General features: G+C 50.2%; 1 protein-coding gene across 2 annotated transcripts in view; it reads right to left on the bottom strand.

Moving 5' to 3' along the window:
* The window catches only part of TRIM46 (tripartite motif containing 46), a 33928-nt gene extending 18224 nt beyond the window's left edge, over positions 1-15704 (bottom strand). Inside the window, exons 1-6 of one of the 2 annotated variants that reach the window (XM_015419140.1) lie at positions 15449-15704; positions 12940-13286; positions 9626-9769; positions 7669-7764; positions 4995-5179; positions 1126-1247 (exon numbers count right to left, since the gene is read on the bottom strand). In XM_015419140.1, coding sequence (XP_015274626.1) covers positions 1126-1247; positions 4995-5179; positions 7669-7764; positions 9626-9769; positions 12940-13286; positions 15449-15698 — 1144 coding nt within the window. In that variant the 5' untranslated portion in view covers positions 15699-15704. Of the gene's footprint in view, positions 1-1125; positions 1248-4994; positions 5249-7668; positions 7765-9625; positions 9770-12939; positions 13287-15448 lie in introns of both variants that reach the window. The other variant, XM_015419139.1, reaches the window with a different exon arrangement.
* Between the last annotated feature and the right edge of the window lie 432 nt (positions 15705-16136).

Genomic DNA, 16136 nt, shown 5'->3' with positions numbered 1-16136 from the left:
TGGCGGCGGCGGCCGGGACCGTTGGGGGCGGGGTGTGTGGCCTTATGACACACTTCCGGTGATGTCGGGGTGTGTGGCCTTATGACACACTTCCGGTGATGTCAGGGGGTGTGGCATATGCTAATGAGTTATGCTAATGAGTTCCCCTAGCTCTTTTTCTACGAAACGACCCCTGCTGTCTCCTCACATTCCCCACATGATCTCAAGGACCCCAATCAAATTAACCAGAGGATGGGGAGCCCGGGCAGAGACAAGGGGGTGCAGGATGGAGACACAAGGATGGACAATGGGGAGAGAAAGAGAGAAAATGGGGTGGCTGAGAGGGCTGGGCGGAGGGACTGGGCGGGAGGGAGATGACTTGCCTCATGTACTTCAGTGATGACTCAACAGCAGCCATAGCCTATAAACAAAGAGAGGTAAAGCAGGTCTGAGATGGGTCAACAGCCAGGCACGGGGCAGAAACGGGCCAGCAACAGACCGGCAGCCACTGGGGGGAGCTCTGCACCTGGAATCTTAGGTTGGCAATGGATCATGGGATGCAGGGCTTGCGAGTGGGGTGGTGGTGGAAAGATGGAGTCGACCGGGGCACAAAGTCCCAGGTCATGGGTGGAAAAAAACCAGCCGATGTTTAGCAAAGACTTCTCACCCCACCCCCTTGGTTGGGAAGTGAACAGGAGTGAATAAACATGGCACCCAGCCCTGTAAAGTAATACTCACCCACCGCAGAGTTGGGTTCCATCAGAGCTTCAACAGATCACACATCACACTAACATCAGTCCCCCTCCCCCAAGCCCTCAGCACAAGCCTGTGCTAGCTCCCCCACTGCAAGGGGGTGCCAGGGTTTCTGATTCTGTAATAGGGCTTACCCTAGAACCCCAGGCAGAGAGGAATTTTCTCATCCCGGTACTAGTAGAATAAATCCAGAATGCCATTCGGCATCAGCTGCGCGCCTGCTATTTTTCAACGGGAGAAAGCCGAGTACGACACCTTCCTCCCGAAACTGCCGCCTCCAGTCCCGTGGCCACTGAACGTGGACAAAAGGGCAGCTCGACCTAGCACAGAGTTGCACCCCTCGGAGACTTACCATGCAAAGACCCCTTCATCCAGCAAGGAGTTTGTACATACCTTTAATAAAAGTGAGGTCTGTGAGCAATTTGAGCTCCCGGCTCACGTCCACCTGGAAGTGGCTGAAGGAGGCGTTGGCGACAGGCTGGAAACACTGCAGCGAGTCGGTTGCCCTGATGATCCTGCCAACGAGGAAAGACACCGGGGATAGAGGGAAAGCAGGGCATGGGGTGTGTGACTGTCACATGGGAACAATCATCTCCAAGCCCAGGGCTCTTTTTGTAGAAAAAGCCCAGCAGGAACTCATTAGCATATTGGGCCACACCCCTGACAGCACAGCTCATTAGCACATTAGGCCACACACCCCGTGTTACCAGAAGTGTGCTCATCCAGCCACACCCACCTTTTGCTTCTTATTCTGTTTACCTTGTTTGTTGTCAAAACCCAGGGCTTTTTTTGTTGCAGGAACTCCTTTGCATGTTAGGCCACACACCCCTAATGTAGCCAATCCGAATGAGTTTCTGCTGTTGGGTGTGGCCTGTTATGCTAATGAGTTCCTGCTGGGCGTGGCCAACTCGGGAGCCAGCCGGAACTCCGTTCCTGTGCGTTCCTGCCCCAAAATAGCCCTGCCAAGCACAAATTCAATGCCCTCCTTGGGAGAAAGGGGAGGTTCCAGAAACACTCTGCATACAATTTCTGTCTCTCTTGACATTTATGGGGTTCAATTTTTTTTTACCTTTTTAATTGACACCTTTAATGATTTTTTTAAAAAAAAATTGGGGTTCATTTACGGTCCCTGCCACACGGCAGGGAATAAGACGCTAGTACCGCGGCTAAAGTGAGCCGCAGCAAAGTTGGGACAGCGCGGCGAATCTCACAGATCCCCTGAGCCGTGTCGCAACGCTCCCCGGCACGATCAGATGCCGGGGAGAACGCGACGGTGGGAAGGGGAGCCTGGCGAACTGCGCATGCTCACACATGCGCAGTTCGGCCAGGAGCCGGGGATGCGCCGGCGCAAGGACGCGCCGGCGATCCCACGGCCAGCATTGCTGCGGCCCTTCAGAAAGAACCACCTTGGGAGGTGGTTCTTTTTTGCCGCGGAGCAACGCTGGAAGGGACGGAACCGGGACGGATCCGGCACGCTCCCCAGATGTTGAGGTGGGATCGTGCCGGTTTGCTCCGCCCCCGTTCCGTCCCGCTCCCGGCCCAAATGGGCTCGTATGAACAGGGCCTACATATTTATTAAACTCCTCTCTCTCCCCACCTCTTCAAAAAATGCCCAAGGCGACATACAATAACAGTGACAGACAGAACAAAGTTTGAGTCCAGTGGCACCTTTAAGACCAACAAAGTTTTATTCAACATATAAGCTTTTGTGTGCAAGTCCAGGGCTCTTTTTGTAGAAAAAGCCCAGCAGGAACTCATTAGCATAATAGGCCACACCCAACAGCAGGAACTCATTAGCATATTGGGTCATACCCCTGACAGCACAGCTCATTGGCACATTAGGACGCACCCCCATGTTACCAGAAGTGTGGTTATCCAGCCACACCCACCTTTTGCTTCTTATTCTGTTTACCTTCTTTGTTGTCAAAACCCAGGGCCTTTTTTTGGAGCAGGAACTCCTTTGCATGTTAGGCCACACACCCCTAATGTAGCCAATCCTAAAGAGTTTCTGCTGTTGGGTGTGGCCTATTATGTTAATGAGTTCCTGCTGGGCGTGGCCAACTTGGAAGCCAGCCGGAACTCCGTTCCTGTGCGTTCCTGCCCCAAAATAGCCCTGGCAAGCACGCTTTGTCAGACCCAATGAAATGAAATCTCCTCAAGCCCCACTTTCAGAAAAAAGAGGGTGGGGGGCAGCCATTAGGAAGGAAGAAGAAAAGAAAAAGAGATTGGATTTATACCCCACCCTTCACTACCCGAAGGAGTCTCAAAGCGACTTACAAACTCCTTTCCCTTCCCCTCCCCGCAACAGACACCGTGTGAGGTAGGTGTGGCTCAGAGAGCTCTTTCAGGAACTGCTCTTGAGAGAACAGCTCTGAGAGAACTTGTGGCTGACCCAAGGTCACACCAGCAGCTGCATGTGGAGGAGTGGGGAATTCTACACCAAACTGGAAGGGCCAGTCACAGCCAAGATGTATAAGTAGGGCTGAAATTGGATCATGTGGCCGGTAAGATCAATGAATGGCAGCAAATTAGCACAAAAATGCAAGGGTTAACAAAGAGATGTGAGAACAAAGCTATAGTCCAACAGCACCCCCAAGACAAACCAAGCTCAACCCTGGGTACATGTGAGAACAGAGACTCAGAAAAAAAGCTAAAGTGCAACCCCATTAAAACAGAACTCTAAAGATCAACATTCAAAACATAACTTGCAGAATGTCATCAACATACCCTAAAACAGCCTTTTTTTGTATGGTAACCCACAAGTCCAAATTTACTTGGTATGGAGACCCATCTAGGGCTGGCCCAAAGCTTTTTAGCATCCTAGGCAAACTCTGACCTGGCCACCCATCTAGTTCAGCATTCCCTTTTCTACAGTGGCTAACCAGATGTTTTTGAAAAACCAACAAACACTGCACAAAGGGTGCGCCTGCTACCCACTATGAACCCCAAGCAAGTGGTACTCAAACATAAGAAGAGGAGGAGATTGGATTTATACCCTGCCCTTCACTACCTGAAGGAGCCTCAGAGCGGCTTACAATCTCCTTCCCCTTTCCCTCCCCACAACAGACACCCTGGGAGGTGGGTGGGGCTGAGAAGAGAGCTCTTTCGAGAACGGCTCGTGAGAGAACAGCTCTGAGAGAACTTGTGACTGACCCAAGGTCACTCCAGCAGCTGCATGTGGGGGAAGTTGGGAATCAAACCCGGTTCTCCCAGATCAGAGTCCTTACTCCTAACCACTATACCCAACATACATTCCAGGAGGTTCTATTACAGCTTTTAACTATCCTTTCCTCCCCATTACTCACTCTAATCCACTCTAAGAATCTCATTCTAGTGAGCATCAGGACATGTTTTACTTGATCAACATGTATATGCAGTGAAGGAAAAATGGAAGATTCTGTTTCCAGGGTTAGATCTTGGTTTCCAAGATACAAAAAAGAGCACTGGAAAGGGCAGGGGTGGCCATTACAGAGGGCTGACCTGCAACCACTTGCAGAGGCTTCGCATCCCACTTTTGGGTCCTGACCCACAAGTCAGAAAACCCTGCCTTAAGAAGATATGAGATTGGATTTATACCCTGCCCTTCACTACCTGAAGGAGTCTCAGAGCGGCTTACAATCTCCTTTCCCTTCCCCTCCCACAACAGACACCCTGTGAAGTAGGCAGGGCTGAGAGAGCTCTGAACGAACTGCTCTTTCAAGGACAGCTCTGAGAGAACTTGTGACTGACCCAAGGTCACACCAGCAGCTGCATGTGGAAGAGTGGGGAATCAAACCTGGTTCTCCCAGATCTGGCTCTAAATAGTTACAGTATTACTAAGTTACTATTCCTTGTCAGGGCTCTTTTTGTAGAAAAAGCCCAGCAGGAACTCATTAGCATAATAGGCCACACCTCTGACAGCACAGCTCATTAGCATATTAGGCCACATCCCTTGGCTTGCCTCGGCGCCCTGCGGCTGTGGAGAGCCTGGGGTAAACTGGCCCTTGAAGGGATGGGAAGGCAGTTTAAACTGTAGCCATGCACACAGAGGTTTTGGCTGTAGTGGGTGTGGCTAACTCTGAAGCCAGCCGGAACTCCGTTCCTGTGCGTTCCTGCCCAAAAATAGCCCTGCTTGTTCTAAAAGTGCTGCGGACATAGCTTTCTTTAATGTTTTGGGGCTGTTGTCTAAGGATCTCTTAATTTCACGGTCTTAACAATCGGCAAAAGCCTCCCGTAGCTAAAGAGAAGACGTGCACGGACATATGTTGGGAATATACAAATACCTGTTATGGATCTGCTTCGCAGCCTGCACAAAGCAAGGCTGATCGGTCTCCTTTAGCACCTCCTGGGTGTAGCCCACCATACCGGAGTTCTCCATCATGGACTGGTGCTCGTGCAGCTGCGCACGGAGGTTGGAGACCCGCTCTTGCCTGCATTCCTCGATGGCGTTCAGAAGAGATGCCTGCTTCTCCTCCAGCAGGGCGTTCAGGCCCCGCATCAGCCGCGCCACCTCTTCCTTGGCCTGCGTCCCGTTCACCTGCGGTAGGACATAACACACAGCAAGGGTGGCCAAAAGCTATATGCATAAGCAGGGCTTTTTTTGTAGAAAAAGCCCAGCAGGAACTCATTAGCATAATAGGCCTTACCCAACAGCAGGAACTCATTAGCATATTAGGCCACACCCCTGACAGCACAGCTCATTGCCATATTAGGCCACACCCCCAAGTTACCAGAAGTGTGGTCATCCAGCCACACCCACCTTTTGCTTCTTATTCTGTTTACCTTGTTTGTTGTCAAAACCCAGAGCTTTTTTGTATGTTAGGCCACACACCCCTAATGTAGCCAATCCTAATGAGTTTCTGCTGTTGGGTGTGGCCTATTATGCTAATGAGTTCCTGCTGGGCGTGGCCAACTCGGGAGCCAGCCGGAACTCCGTTCCTGTGCGTTCCTGCCCCAAAATAGCCCTGTGCATAAGGCAGGGGTCATTCCGTAGAAAAAGAGGTGCAGGAGCTCATCAGCACAACTCATTATCATAACTTATTTGCATATGCCACACCCCCTGACGTCACCGGAAGTGTGTCAGAAGGCAACACCCACCGCTCAGGCTCCACCCCTGAAGAAGTAGGTCTTGAGGTGGAACTTAGTGCTGGTTTTGCAAGAGGTCTGGGCATGCACAACTTGCAATTCATCAAGCCAGACGATAGAATGTTCTCGCAGGTGTTATCGCTGCATTTTCCTCTATCCGCTCCCATTTTGCTTGCCCCACTACTGGAGCTGCGGTGTCTCAAGTGGTTAAGACGCTGAACTGCAGGCTGTGGAAGGTCAGTAGTTCAGCAGTTCGAGACCCGAGTGTGCCGCATGACGGAGTGAGCTCCTGTCTCTAGTTCCAGTTCCTGCCAACCTAGCAGTTCGAAAGCAAGAAATTGCAAGTAGATAAATAGGTACCACTTCGGTGGGAAGCTAACAGCGTTCCGTGCGCCTTGGTCATGCCAACCACATGACCACGGAAACGTCTTCGGACAGCGCTGGCTCTTCGGCTTTGAAACGGAGATGAGCACTGCAACCCTAGAGTCGGACTCGACTGGCTTTCGAGCGAGGGAACCTTTACCTTTACCTTTTTGCTACTGCCACAATTCACTACTTTGCCAACAATAACCGTTTGAAAGTAGAGAAGGCAGTCTGAAGGAATGGAAGGGGAGTTTTCACAAGCCGGGGGATGGAAAGAATGCCGTGGCCAGAATTTTGACTGGAGTGGGTCCAAGAAACCATATCACTCCAGTTCTGTTCTGTCTACACTGGCTCCCAATTTGCTTCTGGGCCCAATTCAAAGTGCTGGAATGGCAGCATAGAAATATTTTAAATAAATAAATAAAAGTGAAGAAATAAGTGGAGGGCCTTTGGTGAGCTTGTGAGGGAAGCTCAGATAGGACATGTGATCAGCAGTTCCAACTCATCTCCCAAACGTAACATTTTCAGGTCACTCAATTTATAATTTGTATAATTTTCATGGGCAAGACAGTAGGTTTGCCAGGTCCTTCAGGGCACCAGTGAGAGGTGTGGTCGTCAGATCCAGGTTGGGAAATTCCTAGAGATTTGGGTTTTGGAGCGTGGGAAGGACAGGGACCTCAGTGGGGTACAATACCACAGATTCCACCCCCCAAAGTATCCATTTTCTCCAGACAAATGGGCTAAACTCAATTCTGAAAACTTCCCTAAGTTTTAAGGTAAAAAATTAGCCCAGTAATTAGAGCAGGATTTGAATTTGGAAGATCAGTGTGAAACTTGCCATGCTTGTGTGCATGCTCCTGCACCTCCATAACAGAATGACTTTTGAGTCCAGTAGCATTTAAGACCGACAAAGTTTAATTCTGGATATAAGCTTTTGTGTGCATGCACACTTCTTCAGATACATTGAAACAGACTTTGTCAACCATTACATATAGGTGGAGGGGGGTTAATTGCCAGGAAGAGCTAATTAGAATCAAGATTCATTATAACTGAGCGATAAGTATAGCTAAGATTGGATTAAAATAGGTGATAAGACATGTGAATAGCAGCAAATCAGCATACAGATAATAAAAGAGTTAACAAATAGATGCAAGAACTGAATGATCTTAGCATGTGTAGTGAGGCAAGAACCCGGTATCTCTGTTAATCCCTGGGGGTTCAATTGTCCTGAGTGCTGTAATAACTTATAATTCAGCAATCTCCCATTCTAATCTGTTTCAGAAATTCCTTTGCAATAAAACAGCGACTCAACCTGTGCATTCATCAGCACAGTATCACAAAGACACTACTACCATTACGGGTTCTCTACCTGCCAAAGGAAACTAATCCCACTCCCGTTGCATGGAAAGGGAAGGGGAAGGATGTGTAAAAAAAAAAATCCCTGTATATGAAATGTCCGTCATTCCTTGAGTGGCTCCAACCCTGGAACGCACACCAAGATATCCATACCTCGGTGAGCCGAAGGGTCTCTTCCAGCTCGTTGATCTGAGCCTGGACAGTGTCTTGATTGCTCATGATGTAGGTCAGGCTTTTTGTCAGCTTGTCCTGGAGGCATGAAAAAAACAAGAAGGAGAAGAGTAGAGGAAGTTCCTGGTCCTTCCTGGCTCTACCGTGGAGACCGGGCCTTTCCTTGCCTCCGCTTTTGTCCCACAAGCATCAGGACTCATCCATCAAAATGGAACTAGGAAGGAACTGGGCATGGAGCAGGGGTCACTGGGGTGGGGAGGGATTTGTGAATTCCCCGCATTGTGCAGGGGGTCGGACTAGATGACTCTGGAGGTCCCTTCCGACTCTGTGATTCTAAGGGAAACCCCCTCCCCCAAATGCTGCGGCCGTGACGCTGCTGATAGAGGGCTGCCCTAGGTAGCCATCTTAGGGTCCTGCTGCCAAGGCTCGCTTTGGGATACCCACAGAGGTCTTTCAGCGGGCAGCCCAGAAGCTACCCATTGGACTCGGATTCTTCCGGAAAGGACTCTCTCTCAGAGAAAGGGGCAGCCGCTCCTAAAAGTCCTTATAAGTTGCGGAAGAGACGGGGCAAGGAGAAGTGAAGGCTGAAGGACTCTGAATTGTGCCTTTGAAAAACTTTGAAATGAGATGCTTTGGGGTATTTCTTAATGGCAGTTAAATTTAAGAATTGAAAAAAGTTAATGTTATACTTGACTCAGTTTGTAAAGGGATTAGCGGGAGAAAGACTTGATGTTTGCTTAAGATGATTAGAAGGTCTCCTCTCTTGGGTTTTTAGGTATTAGTGGGTATCTTTACTTTGTCCCTAAATGTAGTCCCTTACCCTGTTTCTTTTGTAGTTTGTAGTGACTATTAAAAGTGCAATAAAAAATCCCCTTTAGGGGGCAAAAGGAAAAAGGAAAAGAAGAAGCTACCCATGATACTACCGGTCTCATCACGGGACCGTTCTCCCACCTCGTTTTCTCCAAGTTTGTTACAGAAATGATGGGGCACAGCGGTGGACGGTGCCATCAAGTCCCGGCCGACTTCTGTCGACCCTGTAGGGTCTCCAAGGCAGGAGACAAGCAGGTGGGGGTTTCCCTTGCCTGCCTCTGCGCAGCAACCCCGGACTTCCTTGGGGGGGGGGTCTCCCATCCGAGTATTCACCAGGGCCGACCCTGCTTAGCTTCTGAGATCTGACGAGATGAGGCTAGCCCGGGCCGTCCACGTCAGGGCAATGATGGGACAGGAAAGAGCTGACATGCATCAAAGCATTGACATACGAGAGGTTGCTGCAAAAGTTCAAACACTCAACAAAAAGTAGCAAACTTGTCAAAGCACAATATCACTAATCAATGGCATTTTAATCTTGATTTGTTCCAGTGAATATCAAGAGACCAAAGTCCCATCAAGATGCAAGAAAACGGCAACAGGACGAACTTTCTCGAGTTTTGACTGCTCGTTTCGAGGTGTGTCTTTGTCAAACATCCTATTAGACATAAACAAATTTAAACACACGTCGAAACGAGCAGTCAAAACTCGAGAAAGTTCGTCCTGTTGCCGTTTTCTTGCATCTTGATGGGACTTTGGTCTCTTGATATTCACTGAAACAAATCAAGATTAAAATGCCATTGATGAGTGATATTGTGCTTTGACAGGTTTGCTACTTTTTGTTGAGTGTTTGAACTTTTGCAGCAACCTCTCGTATGTCTATGCTCTTTAGTTTGCTGTGCCCTTAGTCTACCATGCATCAAAGCATCACCATCTGCAGTGTCGACCACGGCCCCAGCACAAAGGGTCCCAGATTCCACGGTCAAACCATCCCAGGCGTCCCCCCTCTTGAATCACCAACTGGAAATCCTGCTTAGTTCTGAAATTTCATCTCATCGTCTACCTCCTTCTTTCCTCGAGGGCTTGTTTTTTTGGGGGGGGGGAGAGGGGTTGAGTCCTCCCGACACCTCACCTTGAGGGCCTGATAGGCGCTGAGCACAGGCGTGATCTTGTGGCCCGTATGCGTGCGGCGCACTCGGCACAACTGGCACACCAGCCGTTGACAGGTCTTGCAGTAATGCGTCACTTCCTCCCTGTGCTCCGGGCACGTCAGACCCTACGGAGAATGACAAAGGCAGCGGTTGTAAGCCCCTTGCTGTCCTCAATGGGAAACACCCCCGAACTTCTAGATCCCATTCAGGCTTTCATTCGTTAAATAGAGAGAGAGAGAAAGTGCGCGCATGTGTCTGGCTCTTGGGGGTGGAAAGGTACACTTGGTAGGTCGCGTCTTTGACCCCGAATTGCAGGTTGAGAATAGTGAATTGTTTATTGGGAACAGAATTCTACCTAATGCCATCTGTTGTGGACTTTAGATTAACAAAGGGAAAAAGGAAATTATGTCTCTAAAGATGTTATGAACGTTGCAATGGCTGGATACCTTTGAAGTGTATGGCTCTCTCTTTTTGTTTTATTTTATGTAACTCTTTAAAATGTATGGCACTTTCTGTTGTTTTTGTTTTGTGTAATCCTTAAAAACTAAGAAACTTTGCCCATTTGGGCAAGTATTAAAAAAAAGAGAGAGAGAGAGAATAGGTTGTTCTATTTTTATTTTTATTTTAAATCTTGCATGCATCTGGATCCTACACCTGGGTGCTACACTGAGATGTGACAAATCAGCCGCCACCTTTGTACTTTTCCGTTCTTCTACTTTCTTCTGTCAGCAGAATACTACTTGCACCACAGGATAGCTCTATAAATGGAGCTTCAGAAATCCAATCCCGTAGGCTTCTGGCTACACTGATTACAGAGAGCTTTCTCTCACCTGTAAGCATTTTCACACATACCTAAGAACACAGAGCCCTCAATGAAATTGCTGAGCAGTTGGGTTAGAATGGATAAAAGGAAGTCCTTCTTCACCCAAAGAGCAATTAACACATGGAATTCACTGCCACAGGAGGTGGTGGCAGCAACAAGCATGGACGGCTTCAAGAGGTAACTAGATAAGCATATGGAGCAGAGGTCCATTAGTGGCTATCAGCCACAAGGTATAGACAGGAATTTTCGGGCTGGGGCAAGTATTCATGGTGCTGGGGGGGGCAACAGTGGGAGGGCTTCTAATGTCCTGGCCCCACTGCTGGACCTCCTGATGGCCCCTGGTATTTTTAGCCACTGTGTGACAGAGTGTTAGACTGGATGGGCCATTGGCCTGATCCAACGTTGGCTTCTCTTATGTTCTTATGTAGATGCATCTGAGAGAGAGCCGTAATCGGGATCGCTCCTGTTCTGTTTCTAAATTATACAAGCTGTCACAGCGGGGGAGGAGGGAGATCTAGATCAGTGTATCGGTATCGAGGTGAAGGGTGTCAACCCTTTCCTCCCACAACATTATCCTGGCCACCGTTGTGTGTCTCCCCCACCCTGAACTACTGCTTGGCCCGTGAAGTGCCTGGAAGCAACTTCAAGTCCACGGACACACGATGGACGCTGGGAAAATGTCTGGGAGAGAGAAGGTTCCAGGTGGTCAGCCGTGCTGGTCTGAAGCAGTAGGACAAATGTGGCACCTTGAAGACCAGCAAAGGTTTATTCAAGGTATCAGCTTTCGTCTGCAGGGCACACTTTGTCAAATACTTTACCAAAAAGTGTGCCTGCACACGAAAGCTCGTACCTTGAACAAACCTTTGTTCATCTGAAAGGTGCCACCGGACTCTACATTTTTTCCACTGGGAGAGAGAAGGGTAGGGTCCAAGCCTTCCGACACATGACTTTGAAGGCTTGATTGGCCATGAATGCCAATCACCAATGACTCCTTTTATCATTTTAAAAAAGGAGGAGGAGGAGATTGGATTTATACCCTGCCCTTCACTACCCAAAGGAGTCTCAGAGCGACTTACAAACGCCTTTCCCTTCCCCCTCCCCACAACAGACACCCTGTGAGGTAAAAGAAGAAGAAGAGGAGATTGGATTTATACCCCGCCCTTCACTACCCAAAGGAGTCTCAGAGCGGCTTACAAACGCCTTTCCCTTCCCCTCCCCACAACAGACACCCTGTGAGGTAAAAGAAGAAGAAGAGGAGATTGGATTTATACCCCGCCCTTCACTACCCAAAGGAGTCTCAGAGCGGCTTACAAACTCCTTTCCCTTCCCCCTCCCCACAACAGACACCCTGTGAGGTAAAAGAAGAAGAAGAGGAGATTGGATTTATACCCCGCCCTTCACTACCCAAAGGAGTCTCAGAGCGGCTTACAATTTCCTTTCCCTTCCCCTCCCCACAACAGACACCCTGTGAGGTAAAAGAAGAAGAAGAGGAGATTGGATTTATACCCCACCCTTCACTACCCAAAGGAGTCTCAGAGCGGCTTACAAACGCCTTTCCCTTCCCCTCCCCGCAACAGACACCCTGTGAGGTAAAAGAAGAAGAAGAGGAGATTGGATTTATACCCCGCCCTTCACTATGCAAAGGAGTCTCAGAGCGGCTTACAAACTCCTTTCCCTTCCCCCTCCCCACAACAGACACCCTGTGAGGTAAAAGAAGAAGAAGAGGAGATTGGATTTATACCCCGCCCTTCACTACCCAAAGGAGTCTCAGAGCGGCTTACAATTTCCTTTCCCTTCCCCTCCCCACAACAGACACCCTGTGAGGTGGGTGGGGCTGAGAGAGCTCTTGACAGAAACTGCTCTTTTTTCAAGAACAGCTGTGCCAGAACTACGGCTTGCCCAAGGTCATCCAGCAGGCGCAAGTGGAGGAGTGGGGAATCAAACCCGGTTCTCCAAGACTAGAGTCCGTGCACTTAACCACTACACCAAACCAGCTACACCAAATATGAGAGATCCTGATCAGTGTTCCCTCTAAGCTGAGTTAGTGTGAGCTAAGCTCACAGTTTCTTAGCCTCCGGCTCACACAATTCTACCTTTGTTGAGGAAGGATGGCTCCAGGGCAAACGAATTCATGCATTAGGCCAAATCGCTCGCTCACAACTTTAATGCCAGTAGCTCACAGAGTAGAATTTTTGCTCACAAGACTCCACTGCTTAGAGGGAAGGGAACATTGATCCTGATCATAGATCTCCACAATATATCGAGAGAAATGTGCTCTGGCCCGTGAAACTTTGTGCCCCGAGAGCTGGAGGTTTTCCAGCAGATCATAGCACCGCCTTCGCTGCTCAAAGGACGCCCATACAGCCCCTGAACTACACCCCCCCACCCACCTGCTTCATGCAAATTGACCATTTCCCCACCCCACCCTGAGTGAAGGTGCCCCAAATCCGCTCAAGCGTTTGCCACTCTTACCTTGGGCCGGAAAGTAAGCGTAGGGGGCGTGGGCTCGTGCTGTGCCTTCTGGGTGCCCCAAGGGTGGTAGAGCTTGAAGCACTCATTGCAGAAGCTGGATTTGCACTCGGTGCAGCCTTTGGTCGCCTCCAGCTGCGGCGACTTGCAGAACTGGCACATGATGGCCGTGCTGACGTTGATGGTGTGACGGTAGCGCTCGACGACCCTCTCCAGCGTCAGGTTGCGGAAGAGGCTGCCCAAACCTCGCTCGCCCAAGTCCACGTCCCGCTGGCAGGAGGGGCACGGGAACAGCACGTTCTGTGGGTGCACAATGCCGCCTCGTTTCCGCCCCGGGTACGTGCCGAAGCCTAGAACAAGGGAGCAGAGGGCGCCGTGGACAAGAGTGACTCAGTGCCTCACGCCACAGAGAACTGGTCTATCAACAGCCGTTGTCCATGAGAAAGAGAGAAACAGAGCTTCCAAATTCCGAAGCAGTATACCTTGCGGGGTAACAAGAGGAGGGCTACTGCCTTCATGCACCACTCATGAAAGTTTCCTACAGGGGCATGTGACTGACACCAATAGGGGAAAAGATGCTAAACTAGGGCCCCTGCCACACGGCAGAAAAAAACACGGCCAAAGTGCGGCTATTCAGAGCCACACCAAAAGAGACACACGGCGGCAGTATCACACAGACCCGGAGCCGCTGCGCCGTTGCTCCCCGGCACAATCAGATGCCGGGGAAGAAGCCACCGACGGGAGACCGAGGCAGCCGGCATGTGTGCGTATGCGCAGTTTGGCCAGGAGCCTCGGATGCGCCGGCAGAAGGATGCGCCGGCGATCCTTCCACCTCTGTAGGTGGTTTGTTTTCACTGCGGATTTTTGGCCTGAAGGGCCGGATCGGGGACGGGAGCACACCGCTTCCCAGATGTTGCGGTGGGATCGCGCCCGTTTGCTGCGCCCCCGATCCGTCCCTCTTCCGGCCCTAAACCTCCCGTGTGACCGGGGCCTAGATCATCTTTTAAGTTTGATCCAGCCAGGAACATTGTAAAAAAATTAGGATTATTTCACCTTGCATTTTATCTGTCAGTAGATATTAGCTGCCCTGACATGAAGGGCCTAGGCCAGCCTGGTCTCATCAGAATCTTGGAAACTAAGCAGGGTCGGACCTGGTTTAGTACTTGGATCGGAGACCACCAAAGGAAGGTGTGACCAACTACATTAAAAAGGCCGTTTTCCTAATGCAGCAAAATCAGAGGAGGAGGGTCTGGAATGGTTCCAGGTGGTCAGCCGTGTTGGCCTGAAGCGGTAGAATAAATTGAGAGTCCAGTGGGGGCACCTTTGAGACCAACAAGGGGGTTCATTCAAGGGAGGAGCTTTTGTGTGCACGGCACACTTCTTCGGATACATTGGAATGGAAGGTGGAGTTCAGACTTAACAGACAGAGGCTGAACAGCAAATTAACACGCCAGATGATGATGTTTTAAGATACGCAAAGGCAAGACTAAATAACAAGCCGAGGTTATAAGGTCAGCAGTTGTTTTGACTTAATTAAGGGGGGAAAGGACAGTAAAGCAATAGATATGTCAAAAGTAAAGGTAAAGGTAAAGGTTTCCCTTGCTCGAAAGCCCGTCGAGTCCGACACTAGGGTTGCGGTGCTCATCTCCGTTTCCAAGCCGAAGAGCCAGCGCTGTCCGAAGACGTTTCCGTGGTCGTGTGGCCAGCATGACTAAACACCAAGGCGCATGGAACGCCGTTGCTTTCCCACCGAAGCGGTACCTGTTTATCTACTTGCAATTTCTTGCTTTCGAACTGCTAGGTTGGCAGGCGCTGGAACTAGAGACGGGAGCTCACTCCGTCACGCGGCACACTCGGGTCTTGAACTACTGACCTTCCACAGCCTGCAGTTCAGCGTCTTAACCACTTGAGCCACCGCAGCTCCAGATATGTCAAAATAGGGGATAAATGTGTAAAGGTATCTTTTCTAACTGTGTGAGGTAAACCGATTGGAGGTTTGAACCTTGACCATTCCAATGTATCTGAAGAAGTGTGCTGTCCACACGAGAACTCATACCTTGAATAAACCCTTTCTGGTCCTAAAGGTGCCACCGGACTCTAAATCTGCTCTAGAACGTTGAGCTTTGAGTGACAGGCTGCTCCTTTCCTCCGATTTTTCTGCATTAGGAAAACAGCATTTTAAATGTCGTCCGTCACAGAAGCCCAGGGTTGTCATGCAGAGAAAAGCTACGGCAAAACCACCCGTGTCAGTCTCCTGCCTTGAAAACCCTACGGGGTCTCCATGAGTCAGCTGCGACTTGACGGCACTTCCCACCAGCTATTTATCATGACACTTAAGGAAAAGAACCTCCACATTCAGAGGCAGTCTATCCCTGAAGAGCAACAGCTGTGGTCCAAAAACAAGGGTAGGCTGTTGCCTCCATGCTGTGCTTCCTAAGGTATTTCTTATCCCTTGAATGGTCTACCGGGCACAGACACTGAACTGCCCATGCCGTGCCCCTCGAACACCCACCTGATTTGAGGAGCCGGTCCAGGCGCTCTGGCTTGGGCACAACCCGGCGTCCTAGGCGGGGGCTCCTCGTAGCGGGTGTGGAAGCTGGCGAGGTGGGCTCGGAGGTGGGGTCCGGGCAGACATAGCCCTGCTGCAGCAGGATCTCGGTGGCACAGATGTGGCACACGTTATGCATGCAAGGCAGCACCACGGGCTGCTTGTACATCTCCTTGCACACAGGGCACAGCAGCTCCCGCTCCATGTTCTTCATGCCGGTCTGCGTGGCGAGAAAAGGGGGATGGCGGGGGGGGGATGGAAGAGACAAAGTAACGCATCATTCCCCCTGTGTGAATAGCCGCTTGTCGTATCACCAACTCTTTGGTGCTATCAGCACTAAAGGTGTGCATTCGGATCTGCCCAAGCGGAAAGTATATCCAAAATATACCTGATAGGAATTAAACTGGGCGACAGGAGAGGGCAGCCCAGCCGGGATTTAAATCAGGTGGCAGGAGAGGGCGGCCCAACTGGGATCGCGGTGCCTCCTCCTGCAGCTCGGTTTAAACCGGGTTGCGGGGGAAGCCAAGCCAGCCCCATGATCGGGCTGGTATTTTTTACCGGAATTCATCGGTTTGGGTCTATTGAACCACAAGAAGTTCGGGATTTCTGAAAAATCCCGGATCTGAATACTGTACCAGTATTTGGATGCAGG

The sequence above is a fragment of the Gekko japonicus genome, unplaced genomic scaffold (genome assembly GCF_001447785.1).
Source record: "Gekko japonicus isolate JY-2015 unplaced genomic scaffold, Gekko_japonicus_V1.1 scaffold25, whole genome shotgun sequence".
Taxonomy (NCBI): domain Eukaryota; kingdom Metazoa; phylum Chordata; class Lepidosauria; order Squamata; family Gekkonidae; genus Gekko; species Gekko japonicus.
Note: the sequence above shows the minus strand (reverse complement) of the source record. Positions and strands in the feature narration are given on the sequence as shown.